The sequence below is a fragment of the Citrus clementina genome, unplaced genomic scaffold (assembly GCF_000493195.1).
Source record: "Citrus clementina cultivar Clemenules unplaced genomic scaffold, Citrus_clementina_v1.0 scaffold_8, whole genome shotgun sequence".
Taxonomy (NCBI): domain Eukaryota; kingdom Viridiplantae; phylum Streptophyta; class Magnoliopsida; order Sapindales; family Rutaceae; genus Citrus; species Citrus x clementina.
Genome location: NW_006262022.1, coordinates 22,388,943 through 22,406,643, shown reverse-complemented (window position 1 = coordinate 22,406,643; position 17,701 = coordinate 22,388,943). Strand labels below are relative to the sequence as shown.

General features: G+C 35.2%; 3 protein-coding genes across 7 annotated transcripts in view; 2 read left to right on the top strand and 1 right to left on the bottom strand.

The window, feature by feature from the left end:
* On the top strand, positions 1-3,756 carry LOC18035364. Of its 2 annotated transcripts, none has more exons than XM_024178050.1 (6): positions 1-420; positions 810-1,001; positions 1,117-1,356; positions 2,078-2,295; positions 2,634-2,888; positions 3,101-3,756. In XM_024178050.1, the coding sequence occupies exons 1-6, from the start codon at positions 78-80 to the stop codon at positions 3,362-3,364; spliced, it is 1,512 nt and encodes a 503-aa protein (XP_024033818.1). In that variant the 5' UTR covers positions 1-77; the 3' UTR covers positions 3,365-3,756. The 2 variants fall into 2 exon arrangements, with proteins under 2 accessions (XP_024033818.1, XP_024033823.1); XM_024178055.1 differs by having other exon boundaries at positions 2,634-2,841; positions 3,101-3,134.
* A 224-nt stretch (positions 3,757-3,980) lies between these two features.
* LOC18034162 lies at positions 3,981-4,446 on the bottom strand. Its single transcript, XM_006424579.2, has one exon. The coding sequence runs from the start codon at positions 4,440-4,442 to the stop codon at positions 3,981-3,983; it is 462 nt and encodes a 153-aa protein (XP_006424642.1). The 5' UTR covers positions 4,443-4,446.
* A 2,390-nt stretch (positions 4,447-6,836) lies between these two features.
* Positions 6,837-17,701, top strand: part of LOC18033604 (tRNA ligase 1) — a 20,733-nt gene continuing 9,868 nt past the window's right edge. Inside the window, exons 1-14 of one of the 4 annotated variants that reach the window (XM_024178801.1) lie at positions 6,837-7,147; positions 7,831-8,259; positions 8,599-8,649; positions 8,924-9,006; positions 9,566-9,665; positions 10,554-10,632; positions 11,147-11,270; positions 12,125-12,231; positions 13,555-13,683; positions 14,336-14,400; positions 14,536-14,700; positions 15,400-15,560; positions 15,702-15,733; positions 16,729-16,901. In XM_024178801.1, the coding sequence (XP_024034569.1) occupies positions 6,980-7,147; positions 7,831-8,259; positions 8,599-8,649; positions 8,924-9,006; positions 9,566-9,665; positions 10,554-10,632; positions 11,147-11,270; positions 12,125-12,231; positions 13,555-13,683; positions 14,336-14,400; positions 14,536-14,700; positions 15,400-15,560; positions 15,702-15,733; positions 16,729-16,901 (1,866 nt within the window). In that variant the 5' untranslated portion in view covers positions 6,837-6,979. Of the gene's footprint in view, positions 7,148-7,830; positions 8,311-8,598; positions 8,650-8,923; positions 9,007-9,565; positions 9,666-10,553; positions 10,633-11,146; positions 11,271-12,124; positions 12,232-13,554; positions 13,684-14,335; positions 14,401-14,535; positions 14,701-15,399; positions 15,561-15,701; positions 15,734-16,728; positions 16,902-17,701 lie in introns of those variants that run through there. The other 3 variants (XM_006424578.2, XM_024178802.1, XM_024178804.1) reach the window with 3 other exon arrangements.

Genomic DNA, 17,701 nt, shown 5'->3' with positions numbered 1-17,701 from the left:
AATTATAAGTTCCCAAAACTCTGCACATAAAATTCAGAGACACACTGATCAAGATTTGTCATTTGTTCTATTTCTATATGATGGGAACTAGTGAAGATCAGTACGCTCGTTTTGTTAACAGTGCTGCATGGAGTAATGGGCATCATGGGAGTGAAACGGAGAGTTTTGGGTATCAAGTGAGGGAGTTTGTGAAGGGGGTGATGGAGATGAGTGTTGAGTTCGCTAAAGGGTGTAGGGATATTGTGCGGCAAAGTTTAGGGAAAGAAGATTCTTTTATGAGGAAGAATTTGGGGAAACTTAAAGGGCCTTGTGACAAAGTTTGTGGGAAATTGAGATTCTTCAATGAGTACTTGCCTGAAGATAAAGATCCCCTGCATGCTTGGTCTGTCATTTGCTTTGTTCTTGTTCTGGCTTTTGCAGGTAATACTGAGAAGTTTTGTTGGCTTTTCTGTTTTTGTTTTTCTTCTGGTTATTGTTATGTTATGCTGTTCTTTGTTGCAAGTAAATGAAGTAAGTGAATGATATTTGGAGTTTGTAAATGCAATAGTAATGTTCGGTTGCTGAGAAAGTGTTTTCTTTCCTTTTTGGGTGGGTGCGGGGTGGGGAGCATTCTTTATTTCGACTTTATGATTTTCTATTGTTTCATCTGAGAAACCCAAAATTGAAGGGGATTTCATACACAATATGCAACTGCGTACCAATATGATATGATATTGGATATTTTTACGTAATAATAATTATCGATATGGATTGTAATGTATTCTGCAATTGTTGTTGAATCATCTTTCAAGTTTGTGGTTAATCCGCAGTCTTGAGTGTAAATACGGAAGGCGAAAATTCGATCCCATTGGAAAAGAAGCTATCCATACATCCTCTCAGTGCAGATCGTATACTGCTTCCAGATGGTAGATACATAGCATACAGGGAGGAAGGTGTTGCAGCTGATAGAGCTAGATATTCGATAATTGTACCCCATAATTTTCTTTCATCCCGGCTTGCAGGTTGGATAATCTTAGTGTTAAAAGATTACAGTAAACCCTTCTAGTTGCATTCATTATGCTCTCATCGGATGGGGATCTTGTTTTTGTTAACTTTGTTGTATTCTTTCTTAATTAGGAATTCCTGGACTTAAAGCTTCGTTGCTGGAGGAATTTGGTATCCGCTTGTTGACTTATGATCTTCCTGGCTTTGGTGAGAGCGATCCTCATCCCAGCAGAAATCTTGAATCATCAGCTTTGGATATGTCCTTCTTCGCAAGTTCAGTGGGTGTCAATGACAAATTCTGGGTGTTGGGATACTCAAGTGGAGGTCTGCATGCTTGGGCTGCTCTCAAATACATTCCAGATAGACTAGCTGGTACGAACGTGTTTTTTTTTTTTTTTATTTTAAGTACATTAGTCCTTATCTGCTATTTTCCATGCATAGATATTGTGTAAGCTCAGCTTGGCTTGAATCAGAAGCTGTTAGTTGTATGTGTAATTCATGGGAAATGTTTTTGAATTGCAAAACGTCAGTTATGAGCTTAGTTATCATAAGATGATAACTAATTTCTTTTTGTAGCTAACTTGTAAATCTGATAATTTATTTCCGTGAATAGAAATGGAAGAAGCTTCCCAGATTTCTCTGTTTTTCAAATTTTGTGTGAATTTTAGAAGTGAAGATGTGAATATTACATTCCATCCTACTTCATCAATGTGATCAGTGTGGAAAGGCAGGTTGAGCATTTCCATTGCAAGCCTTACCTATTCTTTGAAGGCCACTGTATTCTTGTTCTTGGTATTGTTGATGAAGATCCAAAAGCTTTCTGCTGTATGAGGAAGTAGATATTGAAGTCATTGCTAACATGCAGTGCTCTTCTACAGCACATAGCTTTAGTTCATGAAGTCTTGAAATGAATCCTGTAAAGTGATTAATGTAGAGTTTTCATTAGCAAGTGATTTGATTACCTGTTTGGCTGTTCCCGTGGTCTAACTATGATGATCGTATTCTAATTTACTTGGATGAATAAAGGAAACTAAGATTATTACTATATTTCCAGAAGCAATCATCTCTGATCCACTGTTGATCTGACTTGCAGGTGCAGCCATGTTTGCTCCTATGGTTAATCCATATGATTCAATGATGACTAAGGGTGAGATGTATGGGATCTGGGAGAAGTGGACACGGAAAAGGAAATTCATGTACTTTTTGGCTCGGAGGTTTCCCAGATCTCTTGTTTACTTCTACCGTCGAACATTCCTATCTGGAAAGCATGGTAAGATTGACAAATGGCTGTCTCTGTCACTAGGAAAAAGGGTAAGCTTCTCATATTATCTTTTATATCTTGATGTATAGTCCAGTTTTTAGATTCTCCTTTGGGTTGCTCATGTGATTTGTTCCTATTTACCAGTTGCTGATAGTTCTTAAATTTTGTTTGTGGCTTTTAGATTGTTTTTCTTTTTCCTATGAGTGGATTTATGCAAAAAGTAGTAATTTTTAAAGCCTTGATGGTATTGCTCAATTAGTCATCTGTAAATACTAAATAGGCTCCTTTTATTGATCTTGTATGCTGAAATTTTCAAAATGCCAATTAGAAGTCTGTTTGGACTTAAAACCAGATGGCTCCTTTTTTATGATATTGCATATATTTCCAGGACAGAGCACTGATAGAGGATCCAATCTATGAAGAGTTCTGGCAAAGGGATGTGGAAGAATCGGTTCGACAGGGAAATGCCAAACCCTTTCTGGAGGAAGCTGTGCTGCAGGTGTCAAATTGGGGTTTCAGACTTGCAGATCTCAAATTGCAGAAGAAGCAGCAAGGAAAGGGAATCGTTAGTTTGCTCAAGTCTTTTCTCAGTAGAGGTCAGGATGAATATACAGGTTTCCTTGGTCCGATACACATTTGGCAGGTCGTTGGTATCTCCTTTCATTGATTCCTCTTTTACTGCTCTGTGATCTTCGCTAGTTTATCTGGAATGTCTTACTGAAGTCTACTCATTGATTGTCTAGGCTTCCTTGGTTAACTGACATATATGATGGTTGCATTTACTGTTATCTGATATCTGCAATATATAAATGTCAGTTGATACTCAAACGATGTGGTTTTTCGGGCAAAATGCAGGGGATGGATGATAGGGTTGTTCCTCCTTCAATGACTGACTTCGTGCACAGGGTTCTACCAGGAGCTGCCATGCATAAGCTTCCATATGAAGGTCACTTCACTTATTTCTACTTTTGTGATGAATGTCATAGACAGATATTTACTACTCTTTTTGGAACCCCACAAGGTCCACTCAACATTGCTGTGGAAGTAGATCAAAGTCCTGTTGAAGGTGATGGTGAAGAACAGGAAGAAGGGACCTTTTGTAATGCTACCTTAAACTGAGATACCACTTTTCACTTATATATAAAATAACTATGTGTATACTACAGATATTTACTACACTTTTTGGAACCCCACAAGGTCCACTCATCATTACTGTAGAAGTTGATCAAAGTCTTGTTGGAGGTGATAGAGAAGAACAGGAAGAAGGGGCCTTTAGTAATGCTACCTTAAAGCTGAGATACCACTTTTCACTTATATGTAAAATAACTATGTATATACTACAGGTCTGTTCTTACTGGGGAAGCAGAAAAGATTGAGGTACTCTTTTTGTTGTCGTTGGGGTTTATTTTGAGGCAATTCAAATTTGTTGGCTTCATGCAGTTGTATCATTTTTGCAGCAGATGTTATTGAAAATGAAAATATATATAACAAAATCTATGCTCTTTTGGGTTCCCAGATGTTCAGCTGTTCACTTTCAAGTCAATATCGAAACTGCATACTTATTTTGATGACATTTTCAATATGCACTTTCTCTGTACAGAAGACAAATAATCATTATTACCTGAGATGAAAAGAATTCAAGAAAACAAGCAGGTAAATGGCATATAAATGATACTAAAACCATTTGATGGAACAGAATTCAGAAAGCTTTTGATATCAAACAAAGCTTTTAATATCAAATGGTTCTGTTCCTTTGCAACTGAGGACCCCTCGTTGCATCAACTGGTACAAGCGCACGGAAGTTGTCACCAATGTTACTGCTTCCATGTCCATTTATTCTTCTGTGCGCATTACCATTACCATTACTAGTCCAAGTATCGTATTTGATATCACCATCCTCTGCTCTTGAATTCCAGCAACAAGAACCCCCTTCAGATGGCGGCTTAACAAGCCATGTAAGATCATAAACCTGTGCCTTGTATAATACTATGATGGTTGTTGAAACCAGAAAATGTATGATCCAAGGACCGGTTGCAAGAATTGCACCGGATATTCCAAATATTTTGACATAAACAACTGACTGGGTATTAGCAGTGGCAATCCGGAATAGTAGAATGCCAGTCAGAGTTATCCAAAGAGAATGGATAATGATTGAGCCGAAGCGGAATCCTTGGCTGCCGGAGTTTTGAGGCTGCATTTTCTTGGATGGGTTGAAGGATAGAATGCTTAGAGATCAGGCTATTGAGTTCGAGATATGGGAGGGGATTCAGGGGAAAGTCTCGAGTTCAAAAATTTGTTAAGAGTGAGATTAGGATTTGCTGCTTTTACAAATTTGAATTTATTTTATTTGTTTTTTCTACTTTATCTAATTTTGATGAGCATATTTTTATTAATATAATCTCCTCTAATTAATTCACTTCTTGTTGATCATGCTTCCCTCCCCTGCTTGGCTGCCACCGTTAAAAAGTAATATTTAAGATAAAATATCTTGTTTTTGAAATAAAACAGGGTAGTATTTAAAAAGGAAAAAAGAAATAAAACAGTATCAAGCATTGAATGAAGGAAATAATACATTTGGGCTTTGAAAGCTTAATGTTTCTTGGCCCACAATAGAAGCATTTAAGTGGGGCATTTGGGTTTTTGGGTTTCGGAATAGTAGCAAATGTTTTGTTTCCGTAGGCCACATCATTCTTAAAGCTAATAATGCCCTCATTTTAATTATGTTTATTTAATTTTTTTTTTTTTTGTCTGAACCACGAGGTGGTCCTGAGTGGACCTTAACCGTGGGGGTACCTTTAAGCCCGTACCACAATCCAGACTAATCCCCGCTTGTACTGGGTCGGCCCGTAAAGGGTAAAGTGCTGGCCAAAGTGGTGACTCCACACAAGAGCGGGACTTGAACCCTTGACTTCTCTTAAGGAGTGAGAGTGCCGAACTACTCACACCAACCAACTTTGATTTATGTTTATTTAATTTCTTTTGTACTGGAGTTGAGAATGATGATACTTCATGTTTAACAAGGTAGTTTCTTTAATTAAATACATTTTTGGTGTGTGTTTTTTTATACAAGTATAAGAGTATGATCTCATAGATAACACTAACAATAATTTGTTTGTCAAATATATCAAGTTTGAAATTTTATTAATCTTAATTTTTTTAAAAATTTATTTGTTTATTTTTTTATTTATGTCTTTTTAAGTATTTACATCTAAATAGAAAAATAAAATTTTAAGACCTATATATGAATAGAAAACGTTTGAATACGAAGTAAATATGAAATCCATTTTATTTATAAAAATAAATAAAATACCACTTATCTTCAAATATTTTAAAAAGAAAAATAAATACGTATTTATAAATTCATATTTAAATTCATTCAAACTTTTGAAAAATTTAGACTCATTTAAATTTCAGATAAATAAACAAACACTAGCTTAGATCCATTGAAATTGTTTATGACATTATTTATAGGGATGACAATGAACACCGCCCGCAATGAGTTTGCTATTATTAAATCTAAATCCGCACAAAATTTAAATAGCCGAACGCAATTACAACTAGTTGTGGGTTTTAATTTTTTAAAGAAAACTTACGCGTTGTGGGTTTTGACAATTATCAAACCCGTAATGGTATTTGACATATTTTTTGTAAGTTTTCACATTTAAAATCACAAATGTTTAATATATAAATTTATAATAATAACTTAAAATTCCACATAACATAATCAATTCTAAATTTAACCATTCTCAATTACGCAAATTCATAAAAAAACCATGAACTAATATCTAAAAATAATCATTATCATTTCATATTATTATTTAATATAAGGCCTAATAGAAGATCTTTATTTCACTCACCACCATTAGCACCCATCCAACATGATTCATACAATAATAATTAAGATTGATATTTTCTAAATGATAATACTTTTTAAATATTAGTCCGAAGAACAAAATTATAATAATAAAACAACTCATGCATTAAGTTAAAGAATAATAGTTCATACAAAATTATAATCAGTATATAATAATCCATGCATTAAATTAAAGCTTATCAAGGTCTAGGCACATTGCAACTCGCACGCATGTTTGCAATTTACTTGATTTACTTTATATATTTTTAGATTTAAATATTTTTTAATTAAAATTAAAATTAAATTAAAAATATTAAAAAGAGCTGTGGGTTGCTAGATATTCATACGGATATCTATGTGATATTTAATTAATACCAAACTCGCCCACAACCTAGTGTGATAGCAATTTATAATACCAAACTCACCCGCAACTCACAAAATTACCCACGACCGGAGGGTTTTGGCGAATATGTTTACGGATACTATTGCCATCCCTAATCATCTATGACGTAGATACAATTACAAAAATCAAAGAAGTAAGATTAATACTTAGAGAGTTATTTAAATAATTTTTTTTCCTAAATTATTTATTTAATTTTCTAAATAAAAAAAATACGATAAATGTTTACACGGGCCACGTCAGCCGCAACCATTTTACCAGAATCACACGTGGTGTTCTCCAGGCCGCGACTCCAAATTAATCCGATGTAGCGCAACACAGCAAAACCCTCAGAACGTTCCTGTTAACTCGGTCATTTCCCTCGTAAGCAGCCATTTCATGTGTAACCGATTGTGAGGGACACGACTCACCGCTCCTTCTACATACTGACTTCGAAGAGTGATTCTCTATAAATAGCGCCAAAACGAGCACTTCAAATTGAATGTCGGCATCGCAGAGAATCGTCTTCTGCGCTTTCACCCTCACTCATTCAAGAGCCTTCTGCTTGCGTCGTTCCTCGACGTCGTCGCTTCGCTGCTATCTGCCCCTAGCTCGTGCTCGTTCTCTCACTTTCACTTCCTCCGTTTCACCAATCATGTCTTACAATCAGGCAAGCTCGCTCGACCATTCTTCTTGTATAAATATATTTAGCTGTATTTAGAATCACGTGAATTGAGTTGCTATTGACTTCATACTTGATGTTAATTAATATTTGTTTCATGGAGTATCAGCTTGCGATCAGAAATATTCCGCTACTGCACTTTTAAATGTTTTATTGGTTCCTAAAATGTTATCAATTGGTTGGTTGCTTTGAAATTAGCTGAATATGCTGTAGGATGATTGTTTGGTATGTTTTAGCTTTGCATTGATTTTGTGTATTGATGAGGATTGCAAAAAGTTTATTTAGTTGTAATATTTGGAGTAATTGAGCTTTCATTTTTTTTCTTTCTTCTATATTGTTTTCCAACATAGTAATACTGGGGACACAGATTCTCTGAACAAACTGATGTGTCATCCAAGTATTCATTAGATGATTGATACATGGAACTGCATGGTTTATTTTTATCAATTACATTGAATGTCGCATTCTAATCTGAGCAATAGTTGCATGACACATTAGTTTATACAGAAAGTTTGTGTTCCTAGCATCTCATTTTGGAATATGATTAAGAATTTCTATTTCTGTAGTCAAGAACCTTGTTGGAATGTAGTGAAGACAATAATAGTGTCAGTTAGAGTTTAAAATGTTCTTGTGTTGAATGCTAAATTTGAGGTATGGGTTTCTATATGCAGAGAAGAGGTGGGCATAGTCAACAGCTGTGGAAACAGAAGCCAGTGACGGACATGCCATCTTCAGAGGTGGAGGGTGTATCTTCTTCTGGTGCTGAAGCTGTCACTAATGGAATTAGCGGGTTGAGTATTGCTGAAAATGATCGGCAATCTTCTGTTCCATCCACTGGATTTGGCAGTTTCCAACTACCAAACCAGAGTCCCACGCAAGGTCAAAAAGCAATTTGGAAGCCTAAATCATATGGAACAGTGAGTGGACAGACATCTGCAGAAGTAGGAAATTTACCTGCTGATGATACTGCTACTGCAATCAAGGGGAATGCATCTGAGATGACAACGGCACAAAAAGGCAGAATGGATTTAAGTAAATTATTCAGGGGTAATCTGTTGGAAAATTTTACTGTGGACAACTCAACATATTCACTTGCTGAAGTAAGAGCCACATTTTATCCCAAATTTGAAAATGAAAAATCTGATCAAGAGGTACTCCTCTTTGTCCGACTACTTTTCACATACATAGTCGTTAGTGCCTGTTTATCCTGGTAAATATGTCACCTATCAAACATCTGTAGTAGGATATCCTATTTCCGAAATAACCCTTCCCCCCAGCATTAATTTGGCCATTAGGCAACTAAGAATGTGCTACTGATAGGCAGACTATCTGGCTCTTAATTATTTGTTTCCTTCTTGAATGGTATCTTTTTTTTTTTTTAACCTTTTGCATGAATGTTTATCTTTTATTTTAATTGTTATTTATCTCAATACGTCCAGATTAGGATGAGGATGGTAGAGGTGGTATCTAATGGTCTGGCTGCTGTGGAGGTAAGGGGCTTACACAAGCTTATCTTAGTTTGGTATGTTGTATCGCCATCAATATACTAGTCTATGGTCTCGCTGTTTGCATGCACACGAATATAGAAGAAGTCTCCGCCTCTGATGGCTTTAGTCTTAACTCCATTCTCATTGCTAACTATTGATATAATTAGGAATTCCAACTTGCTTACTTAAGGAATTTCCTATTTTCCCCTCTCTCTTTCTACAGTTGATTGTGACTTAAATTGGTTTACATGGTTTCAATGGCAATGGCATTCAACAGGTTACACTTAAGCATTCTGGTTCCCTTTTCATGTATGCTGGCCACAAGGGTGGAGCTTATGCCAAGAATAGCTTTGGCAATGTGTATGCTTCTTAAGCAAATTCTCCTTATTTTATTATATTTTAGTTTAGTTTTGCAATGTTTTCTTTTCTGTTTGATTTTGCTTTGTGGGAACCCCGCAATGTCATATCACTTGTCTTATTAAATTGATGGAAAGGCACATTTGATGCACATGGCAGAATTCTAAATTTTGGTGACAGTGGCTGCTTGTGATGATATAACTTGTTAAATGGTCTTAAGATTGTGAGAAATGCTTTAGATCAACAATGTAATATAGAGCAGCGATGAAATTGTAAAATAACGACACCGGAATTTTATGTTCAAACTTACCAGATAATGCAACTAGCTGTCTACCCCCTTTTTTGTATGAAGTTGGTAGAATTAAAGATGCTTCAAGGTATTCAGACTAGATATTTCCTAAACCGCATCACAATCTCCTCCCTCCTCCCTCTCTCTCTCCCCACTAAATGTTTCATACATTCACATAATTCAAAAAAGTATTTCAATTTATACCATTATTATGATATTGCGTATTCCAATCCACTTGGATACCAGAAAAGTAACTGTCGTTTTAAACTGCAGATACACTGCTGTTGGTGTTTTTGTCCTTGGACGGATGCTTCGGGAGGCATGGGGTGCTCAAGCGCTTAAAAAGCAAGTTGAATTCAATGATTTTCTTGAGGTAGCATTCAATTTCAATTTTATGTAATATAGAGGATCGCGAACAAATCTTCGCAATCACCATTTTGAAAAACTTGATAAGTTTTTCTGGGCGCTCCAAGGTCTCTTCTTGATAATTTATTATACATGTATAAAGATAATTTTATCACTAAAGTATAAGTCAAGCCGCTTTGATTGGTATAAGATGATTGTGATTCTGAGTTTGGTGACTAAGGTTACTTTTAAGTCACAATATACTCTGTCCATTCTGGGCCAGTACAGCTTTGACCAGCTAGGTTATATTTCCTGTTTGAACACAGATTTTATTCTCATAAAATGATGAAATCAGTTTTGCCACATCTTTTGGCTTCTCTTTTTTGATCAAGATACACCCATATGGGCGACATCCCTGGGAATACCCTCATAAACTCTGGTACAATATACTTTTCGTGACTGAGGGTCCGTCATCATCCTCAAAACCCTGATGGCCACCTTCTCCCTTCTTTCAGAACATTTCTAAGGTCATCTTAGTTGATGTTGTTCCAAAATAGTCTTTCCTCAATTATGTGATAAAAACCAGAATAGATGCTTGAAACCTGGATGTGAAACATTCAAACATATACCAATCAGACCCTGTCCCGTACTACACTACCAGAAATGAATCTTCTTTGCTGTTTATGGCCCTTTGTGAGGGTATCATTCTATTTTTGGTTATTTACCTCTTGCTCTGATGAAGAGAGTGTGTGTATCTGGCTCAATTTGAATGCTAACCGGTTCAGGTCCCCTGTGTTCTTGTGTCTGCCTTCCCTGTGGCATGATTGATCCCTTTTGCAGGACTGCATGATTTATGATGATTACAATGAGCTCTATTTCAAGTCTTAAAAAGGTTGATTTAATATTATTCTTTCAGAAAAATCGTATGTGCATCTCAATGGAGCTGGTGACTGCTGTTTTAGGAGACCATGGACAGCGCCCTCGAGAAGATTATGGTGAATGTTTCTTTCTCTTTTTCCTTCTTCAAATTACAGACCAACATGCAACTGTTGCACATCATATTGAAGCATGCAGTGTAGGGAGAGTTTATTGTTGGACAATTGACTGAGGAAAACTTTGTTTGCATTTTAGTGCTTGTCTTTCCTTCATGTTTTAAGTAGTTTTTTTCGTTATGACTGTTATGAACATCTGTCCTAGAGTTATCAAAGAAAATATGTTCCATAGCGAAGCAAGAAGTGACATGGTGACACATTCACTCTTGAAGCCACTTTATTTGTTTAACTCTTTTTTTGACCCCTGTTATAATGTGAGTTTTTATTGTTTATGTTTCACTTGAGAAATTTCTTAGGTTATTACCATTATGCTGTTTTCTTTATGAACGTGTGTTCTATATTTTCTTTTTGGCATGATTGAAGTACTGTCACAGCGACAAAGACAATCACTTGCAGCATTCAAACCCATTGTTATAACAACATAACTATTTCTTACCTTCTTCTTTGCTTTAAGCAGCGGTGGTGACTGCAGTCACAGAATTAGGAAATGGGAAGCCAAAGTTTTATTCTACTCCTGAAATAATTGCTTTTTGTCGGAAGTGGCGTTTACCAACAAATCATGTGTGGCTGTTCTCAACTAGGTGATGATTGAGATCTCCTTCACTTAGATGACATGATAAATGTTCTGAGTAATTTGTTTTTTGCAAGTAATTGTTTATTTGCTTATTTATTTTAATTGGATTCTGTGCTTTTGTTCAACCTCCTTATTGCCTTTGCAGATACTCCAATATTTTCCCTTTTGATATGCATACACATAATTCTTTGTTGAAGAAATGTGACAAGTTTCTGTTCTTCTTGACTTCTATTCGACTTTAGACTATTTTCCATCATCTCAGTAAACAATTGATACTCGTTTGAAAAACCATTCCTTTTTTTTTTTCCTTTTAATATTTTTCTCAGAACTGCATCCTGATTCTTAATATGGTTATCGGGTTCTGATGTAAATAGGAAATTTGCTCCTATCCAGGCTGTTATGTGATTGATTCTCTCATTCTAGATCTGTTAGGTTGAGAAATTGATGTGGTGTGTCTGCATTTCACTTGGTCACTTTATGTTCCTAATATTAGGAGGAAAAGAAAGTTTGCAGAAGTCTGTAATGCTAAATATCAGAAACTTACCTAGAAAAACAAAGTTTGGAATTACCTTTTGTTACAATTTACTTGAAGTTGTTGGATGTGGATCATACATATAATCTCTAAATTATTTGTGCAAATCTGTTATGAGATAGGGCCAGGATGATGCATTTTTACGGTTTAAAAGGAAATATGGAATATTTCTGGTTTTAGCTCTCCATAGTAACGTATTGTCTGTCTCTTATAGGGTGCCTGGGCATTCTGTGTTCAGCCACAATCAATTGGCTTTAGTTTGATCTTATTAAGCATTACATAGTGGGAAGTTTTACTTATTGTATCTTGTTAATCTTCTGTTAATGAAGGAAATCAGTTACTTCATTCTTTGCGGCTTACGATGCACTCTGTGAAGAAGGAACAGCAACTTCTGTTTGTAAGGCTCTCGATGATGTTGCTGATATTTCAGTACCAGGTTAGGTTTTAGACTGCATAATTAACTTCAACTTCAGCGCTTCGCATTCATGGGATTGTTTCTCTGAGGAAAAAAGGAAAAGACTTCTCTTATGCTGTGTTGATTTATAGAGAAGGGTGGTTCTCTCACATATAAAGGGATCTTTTGAAACAAAAAGTGAAAATGAAAGCAAGAAGATTATGTAAAACATGATCAATGCCCCTTTGCCTTTAGTCCTATCATCCTCGCTGTTGCTGTTGTGTCAATTTTTCATGGCATCTCCTGTTGAGGTTCATGGTTGCCACACCACATGTTATTTGTTTGATAATTTATTTGTCACATAACATTCTGCACCGAAACAACTTTGTCTGAACTATTACCTCCATCAGTTTAGCAACTGGCAGTTCCATTTTTGCAGACCAGCCAAAATAGAACCATAGTGCCTATTATCCACTATATATTTGCTCTCTCTTCCTCTATAGATTCCCATTGACCCTATTTTTGGTACTTCTTGAGAACACTTTGTTGTTGGGGAGGGGGTTTTAAGAAGAAAAAGAGACATCAAAAGTCTTCGTATAGCATTAATGTTTTGTTTATCATTTGCGTTTTCATTAGTGTTTCAGGCACATTGTATTGGATTACATTGTATTAACTTTATTGCATTATGGTGTATTGCACTGGGGTTCCGTTGCATTACTTTATAATGCAACACTATGTTTGGTGTAGTATGAATTGTATTATATAAGATAATATTAAATTATAAATTTTATTTTATTTATTAATGTTGAATATAATTGTTTTATTTTTAAATTTAGTATTTTAGTAAATAATAAATGATTAAACAAAATTAAAATACTTTTTGTATTTAAAGTAAAAAAAATTAAAATGATTTCATGTAATGAAGTAAAATAGGCATTTATTTATTAAATATTTAGGTTTATTACTATCTTATATTATTATTTAAATTACGTTTTTTATTTAAATATAAATATAAATTAATATTCAATAAATTGAAATTTATTATAATTTATTAAATAAAAAAGTTAAATGATTATATTTAAAATATAAATAGTGTTTTAATGCCATACAGCCAAAATCCTACCATCATTTTTTTTTTTAAATTTCATTGTATTGGCCACCTTTTTAATGTGTGCTATGCAACTAGAAATTGCAGCCAAACGTGGGTTAGCATAGGAACAGTGTTTTAATACAAAGATATACGGTGTAATGCAAGCTGCCAACGGCACCCATAGTGTCAGTCCTAGCAGCATAGGGTGAAAGCCTTTCTATCTTAGATGATTTTGCTGCTGTAAAGTGTCAAGTTAACTTTTTACTTATTTACAGGTTCTAAAGATCATATTCAGGTACAAGGCGAAATATTAGAGGGTCTCGTGGCTCGCATTGTTAGCCATGAGTGCTCACAGCACATGGAGGAGGTCTTGAGAGATTATCCTCCACCACCAGTTGAGGGAGGTACGCTAGATATTCCCCCTGCAAGCTCTTTCATTTCACTTTGATTTTCAAACCTTTATAAATATGTATATTTGAAAAAGCATCTAGATCGAGTTCTTTAATGATCAATATTAAGCATTATATGAACTGCGATTGTAAATTTTAGCTTCAGGGAATCAGTATTTTTGTCTGAAGATATGAGAAGGACTTATTATTATTAGGTGGTAGCAAATATAGACGAAATCTGCTACAAGTTAATGCTGATTTTTATTTGCAATCCCTCAAAGAAATTTTTTAGTTCCTATATATTCTAATTGCCTACAGCTGGAGTAAAATTCTGATGCTGTGAAAGGTTGAGTTTGGGGGGAGGAACCCCATCCCAACTCCAAACCTAAGGGGGTAAATCATTCTAGACCCTGCCATTTGAAGCAGGATCCCAATGGTACCTGCATTGATATTTATAGATGCAATCATGCCTGCCTATTGTGAGCATCTAAGCCAGGCTATGCTACAGAATAAGTAAGATAGGTATCTTTGTTCAGGATTGTCTTCACTTAGTTGGCTTCGTTCTTTTATTTATTTCTGCCTGTGTGTGTAATGGAACTCCTGTTTATCTTCAACATGTTCGTTAGAATTGAACTTGTATGATAACACCTAATCTGTTGTATTTCAGCTGGCCTTGATTTGGGACCAAGCCTGAGGGAAATTTGTGCTGCAAATAGGTCCGATGAAAAGCAGGTAATGTGAGCTTCCTTTCAACATGAAATGCTGCTGTATTTAATGTTGAAATTTTATGTGTGACGTTATAATTAGTTCACCTGTGAACTTCAATTCCTTGTTTATTTATTTTCTTCTGTGAAAACACTTCTGCAGCAAATAAAAGCGCTTCTTCAGAGTGTTGGCTCACCTTTTTGCCCCGACCATTCAGACTGGTTTGGCGTTGAAGCCGGTGGTACCCATTCAAGAAATGCAGACAGATCTGTTCTTACAAAATTTTTGAATGCTCATCCTGCTGATTTGTCAACCACTAAGTTGCAGGTTAGGCCATTATCTGATTAAATTTTTCTATTGAGAAAATTGTCTCGTTATGAATTTCTAACATTAGATGAATTTTCAAGTGCAATCAGTTTGTTTACATTGATAAGCGCTTATGCATTGAAAGAAATTTTTGAGGTTTACAGGTAGGGGGAGGGATTCAGTCTGATGGGATTGTGTGGTTATAGCTATATTTTGGGTCCTATGGATTGAAACTTAAGAATTTTTTAGAACAAAGTGCTGGAGGATTTCATATTCCTTTGGGACAGTTAAATTCTGGGATTCCCGGTGAGCTTCTTTATTTTGACTAATTGGAAGGCAGCTACGGTGTAATCACTTTATAGAATTTATGAACTTCAAGAATTTGTAGTTTGACCTTTTCTTTTGTTTCTGAGCCCATAAGAAAAAAAATAAAAAAGAAGAAAAAAATAAAAAATTGCTTATGCACTGTTCCCATGGCTTGTCAATCGTTTACTGCTTGATCTTTAAAGCTAAAACTAGGTAGTTGCTTCTCCTTATGTTAGTGTTGGACACATGGATCTTCCAGTAGTCGATATTGCTGTGTTATGTTTGCTAATTGTTTCTCATCTTGCAGACTTCTAATGTTACAGACTTGTTTTCTTTGTAATTTAGGACCCTATGGCGCTGCTCTGTAGTAATCATCTCTATTTCTCTTTTTTTCCATCTTTTTTGTTCAACCAGGAAATGATTCGTTTGATGCGAGACAAGCGTTTCCCTGCTGCCTTTAAAATTTATCATAACTTCCACAAACTTGACTCTGTTTCAAATGACAACCTTTTCTACAAAATGGTCATTCATGTCCATAGCGACTCCGTTTTTAGGCGATACCAGAAAGAGATGAGGTATTGTTTAGACTTATGCTATATTTTGTTTATATATGATCATATTCTCTTTTTGATCTAGAGCATTGTGTTGGTTAGTCATTTTGTTCCTGTTGAATATTCATTTGCATTTCCTGATTAAGAATTTGTGACCTGTTTCAGGCATAGGCCCGGCCTGTGGCCATTGTATCGAGGTAAGATCTTCCACTCTTTATTTGGAAAGGATCTGAGTAGACTTTATTAAACCTACTGAAAATCTATTGAATAAGAGTTTTGTTTCTTGTCAGGGAACTATTTCTTCATATATTGCATGTGGGTTTTACCTTGACTCTCTGCATCTGTTCTCTTCTTGGTTATCTTGCAGCCATGTAACTATGTTTATAGTGAATAGTGGTTGAACTAAGTGTATGAGAAGGGGACAAATTAGTGACAGATATAAGCAAGCAAGGAAAGCAAGTGACATGCTGAAATGTCATGGAAATAAGTGCATACATGGCTCACATGGAAATTATAATAATGAATAGAACAATGAGATTGACAATTATGGGTTGAATATGCAGTGGTAATATCGTAAGATTTTCTTATTGCCAAATTTTCAAAAAGATAATGTTACAAATTCAAGATGTTTTTGCTTTAGAGAGTACCCATTATTACCCCCCCGAGTGAGTATGGCAGTTTATTAGAGACTACCCATGTATGTAAGTCTACAAGTGAATGAATGTGAGGTTAATGTGTCTGCTATGCTGGAAAACCCAGAATCCCAACTTTCTGCTGGATTTAAATATCTCTGTATAGTTCTGTTGTTTTTGGCATGTGAACCAAAAACAATATTGTCAAGTAAAAATGCTTAAAGAAATGAACCCTAGTCCTTCTGCAACCCAATTGTTTTCCTTTTTTTTAATTTTTTATTTTGGGGTCAATTTTCTGGGGATCCCTCTGAAGTTTAATCTGATCTTGAGGAATGTTATGGCCCAGAAATCAAGAATGCAATACCTTGCAGTACAGTCTATCTCCCTGCTGACATGCTGCAGCATCTGAATAATTGGAATTGCAATACCTGTTTTTATTTTATGTGATATATAATGCACAATTCCAGCTCTTTTGAACTTCCTATTCCTTCTTTTTCATCTGGGGAAAAATTATATGGACTTATGTAAATGATTTTCTATCACTTCTTATGTTTACCCAGGTTTCTTTGTCGATATAAATCTATTCAAGGCAAACAAGGAAAGAGATGCTGAAATTGCCAGAAACAATAATCTGGAGAAAACTGTTAGTGGTAATGGTGGTGTGTCAGGAACAGATGGCTTGGCTAATGAGGATGAAAATTTGATGATCAAATTGAAGTTCCTCACTTATAAGGTACGTTTACTTCCAGAAATTGAACATAAAATAACTGCATTCAAAGGTTGAAGATTATTGTGGTTTGTGAGACTTTCTTTTTACTTGATGGAAATGGATTATTTGTTGAAAAATTATGCGTATTAGTAACTTGTTATATTAGAGTTTTCTTTCCAAATGATTCCCATCTCTATTTTCAGTTTTACCTAATTTCTTCTCCATGTATTTTTTCATACCCACTTCTGGATTAAAAGACCAGATCTTTTGTTTAATATCTTTTAGTTTGTGTTGCATCTCCAATATTGTAAACTAGAATCAGTCTTATCCAGTTCTGTGGGAAACTGAGTTGATAGATGGTAACAGGCACTATGCACATGTTCCTGAAAACACTCTTCTATTTCCGATGAATACTTCTGCTCATTTCAAACCCACAGTTTAACTTTGAATAAGAGTACCAAAAATATTTCATGTCATACTCGGGTGTTAGAAGTCTCAATATAATGAGTTTTCCCTTTCTATCTTTGAACACTCTCACACAGAAAGACAAGTGTAAACATCTGTATATGGTTGCATGCATATTTTTGGTTACATAATAGTTGTCGGACAGATCATAAGGATGAATTCTGTAATTATCTCTAATCTCATCATGTTTTGGAGTTTTTGGTATTGATTTCTTTGTGAAATACAGTGAAAATCCGAACTTCTATACTTAATGACAAAACACTTCTTTGAGAAACTTTTTCTTGTTGGAGTTTAAACATACTGTGTCAATTCTTCTTATTTGTTGTTTTTCTGATAGTTTTTTCACATTACATTTCTTC

Coding starts and splice junctions, on each gene's coding strand:
- LOC18035364 (XM_024178050.1), top strand. CDS start 78: ATGATGGGAACTAGTGAAGATCAGTACGCTCGTTTTGTTAACAGTGCT. Junction 1,002..1,116: donor TCTTTCATCCCGGCTTGCAG/GTTGGATAATCT, acceptor TTTCTTAATTAG/GAATTCCTGGACTTAAAGCT. Junction 2,889..3,100: donor GTCCGATACACATTTGGCAG/GTCGTTGGTATC, acceptor GGCAAAATGCAG/GGGATGGATGATAGGGTTGT.
- LOC18034162 (XM_006424579.2), bottom strand. CDS start 4,442: ATGCAGCCTCAAAACTCCGGCAGCCAAGGATTCCGCTTCGGCTCAATC.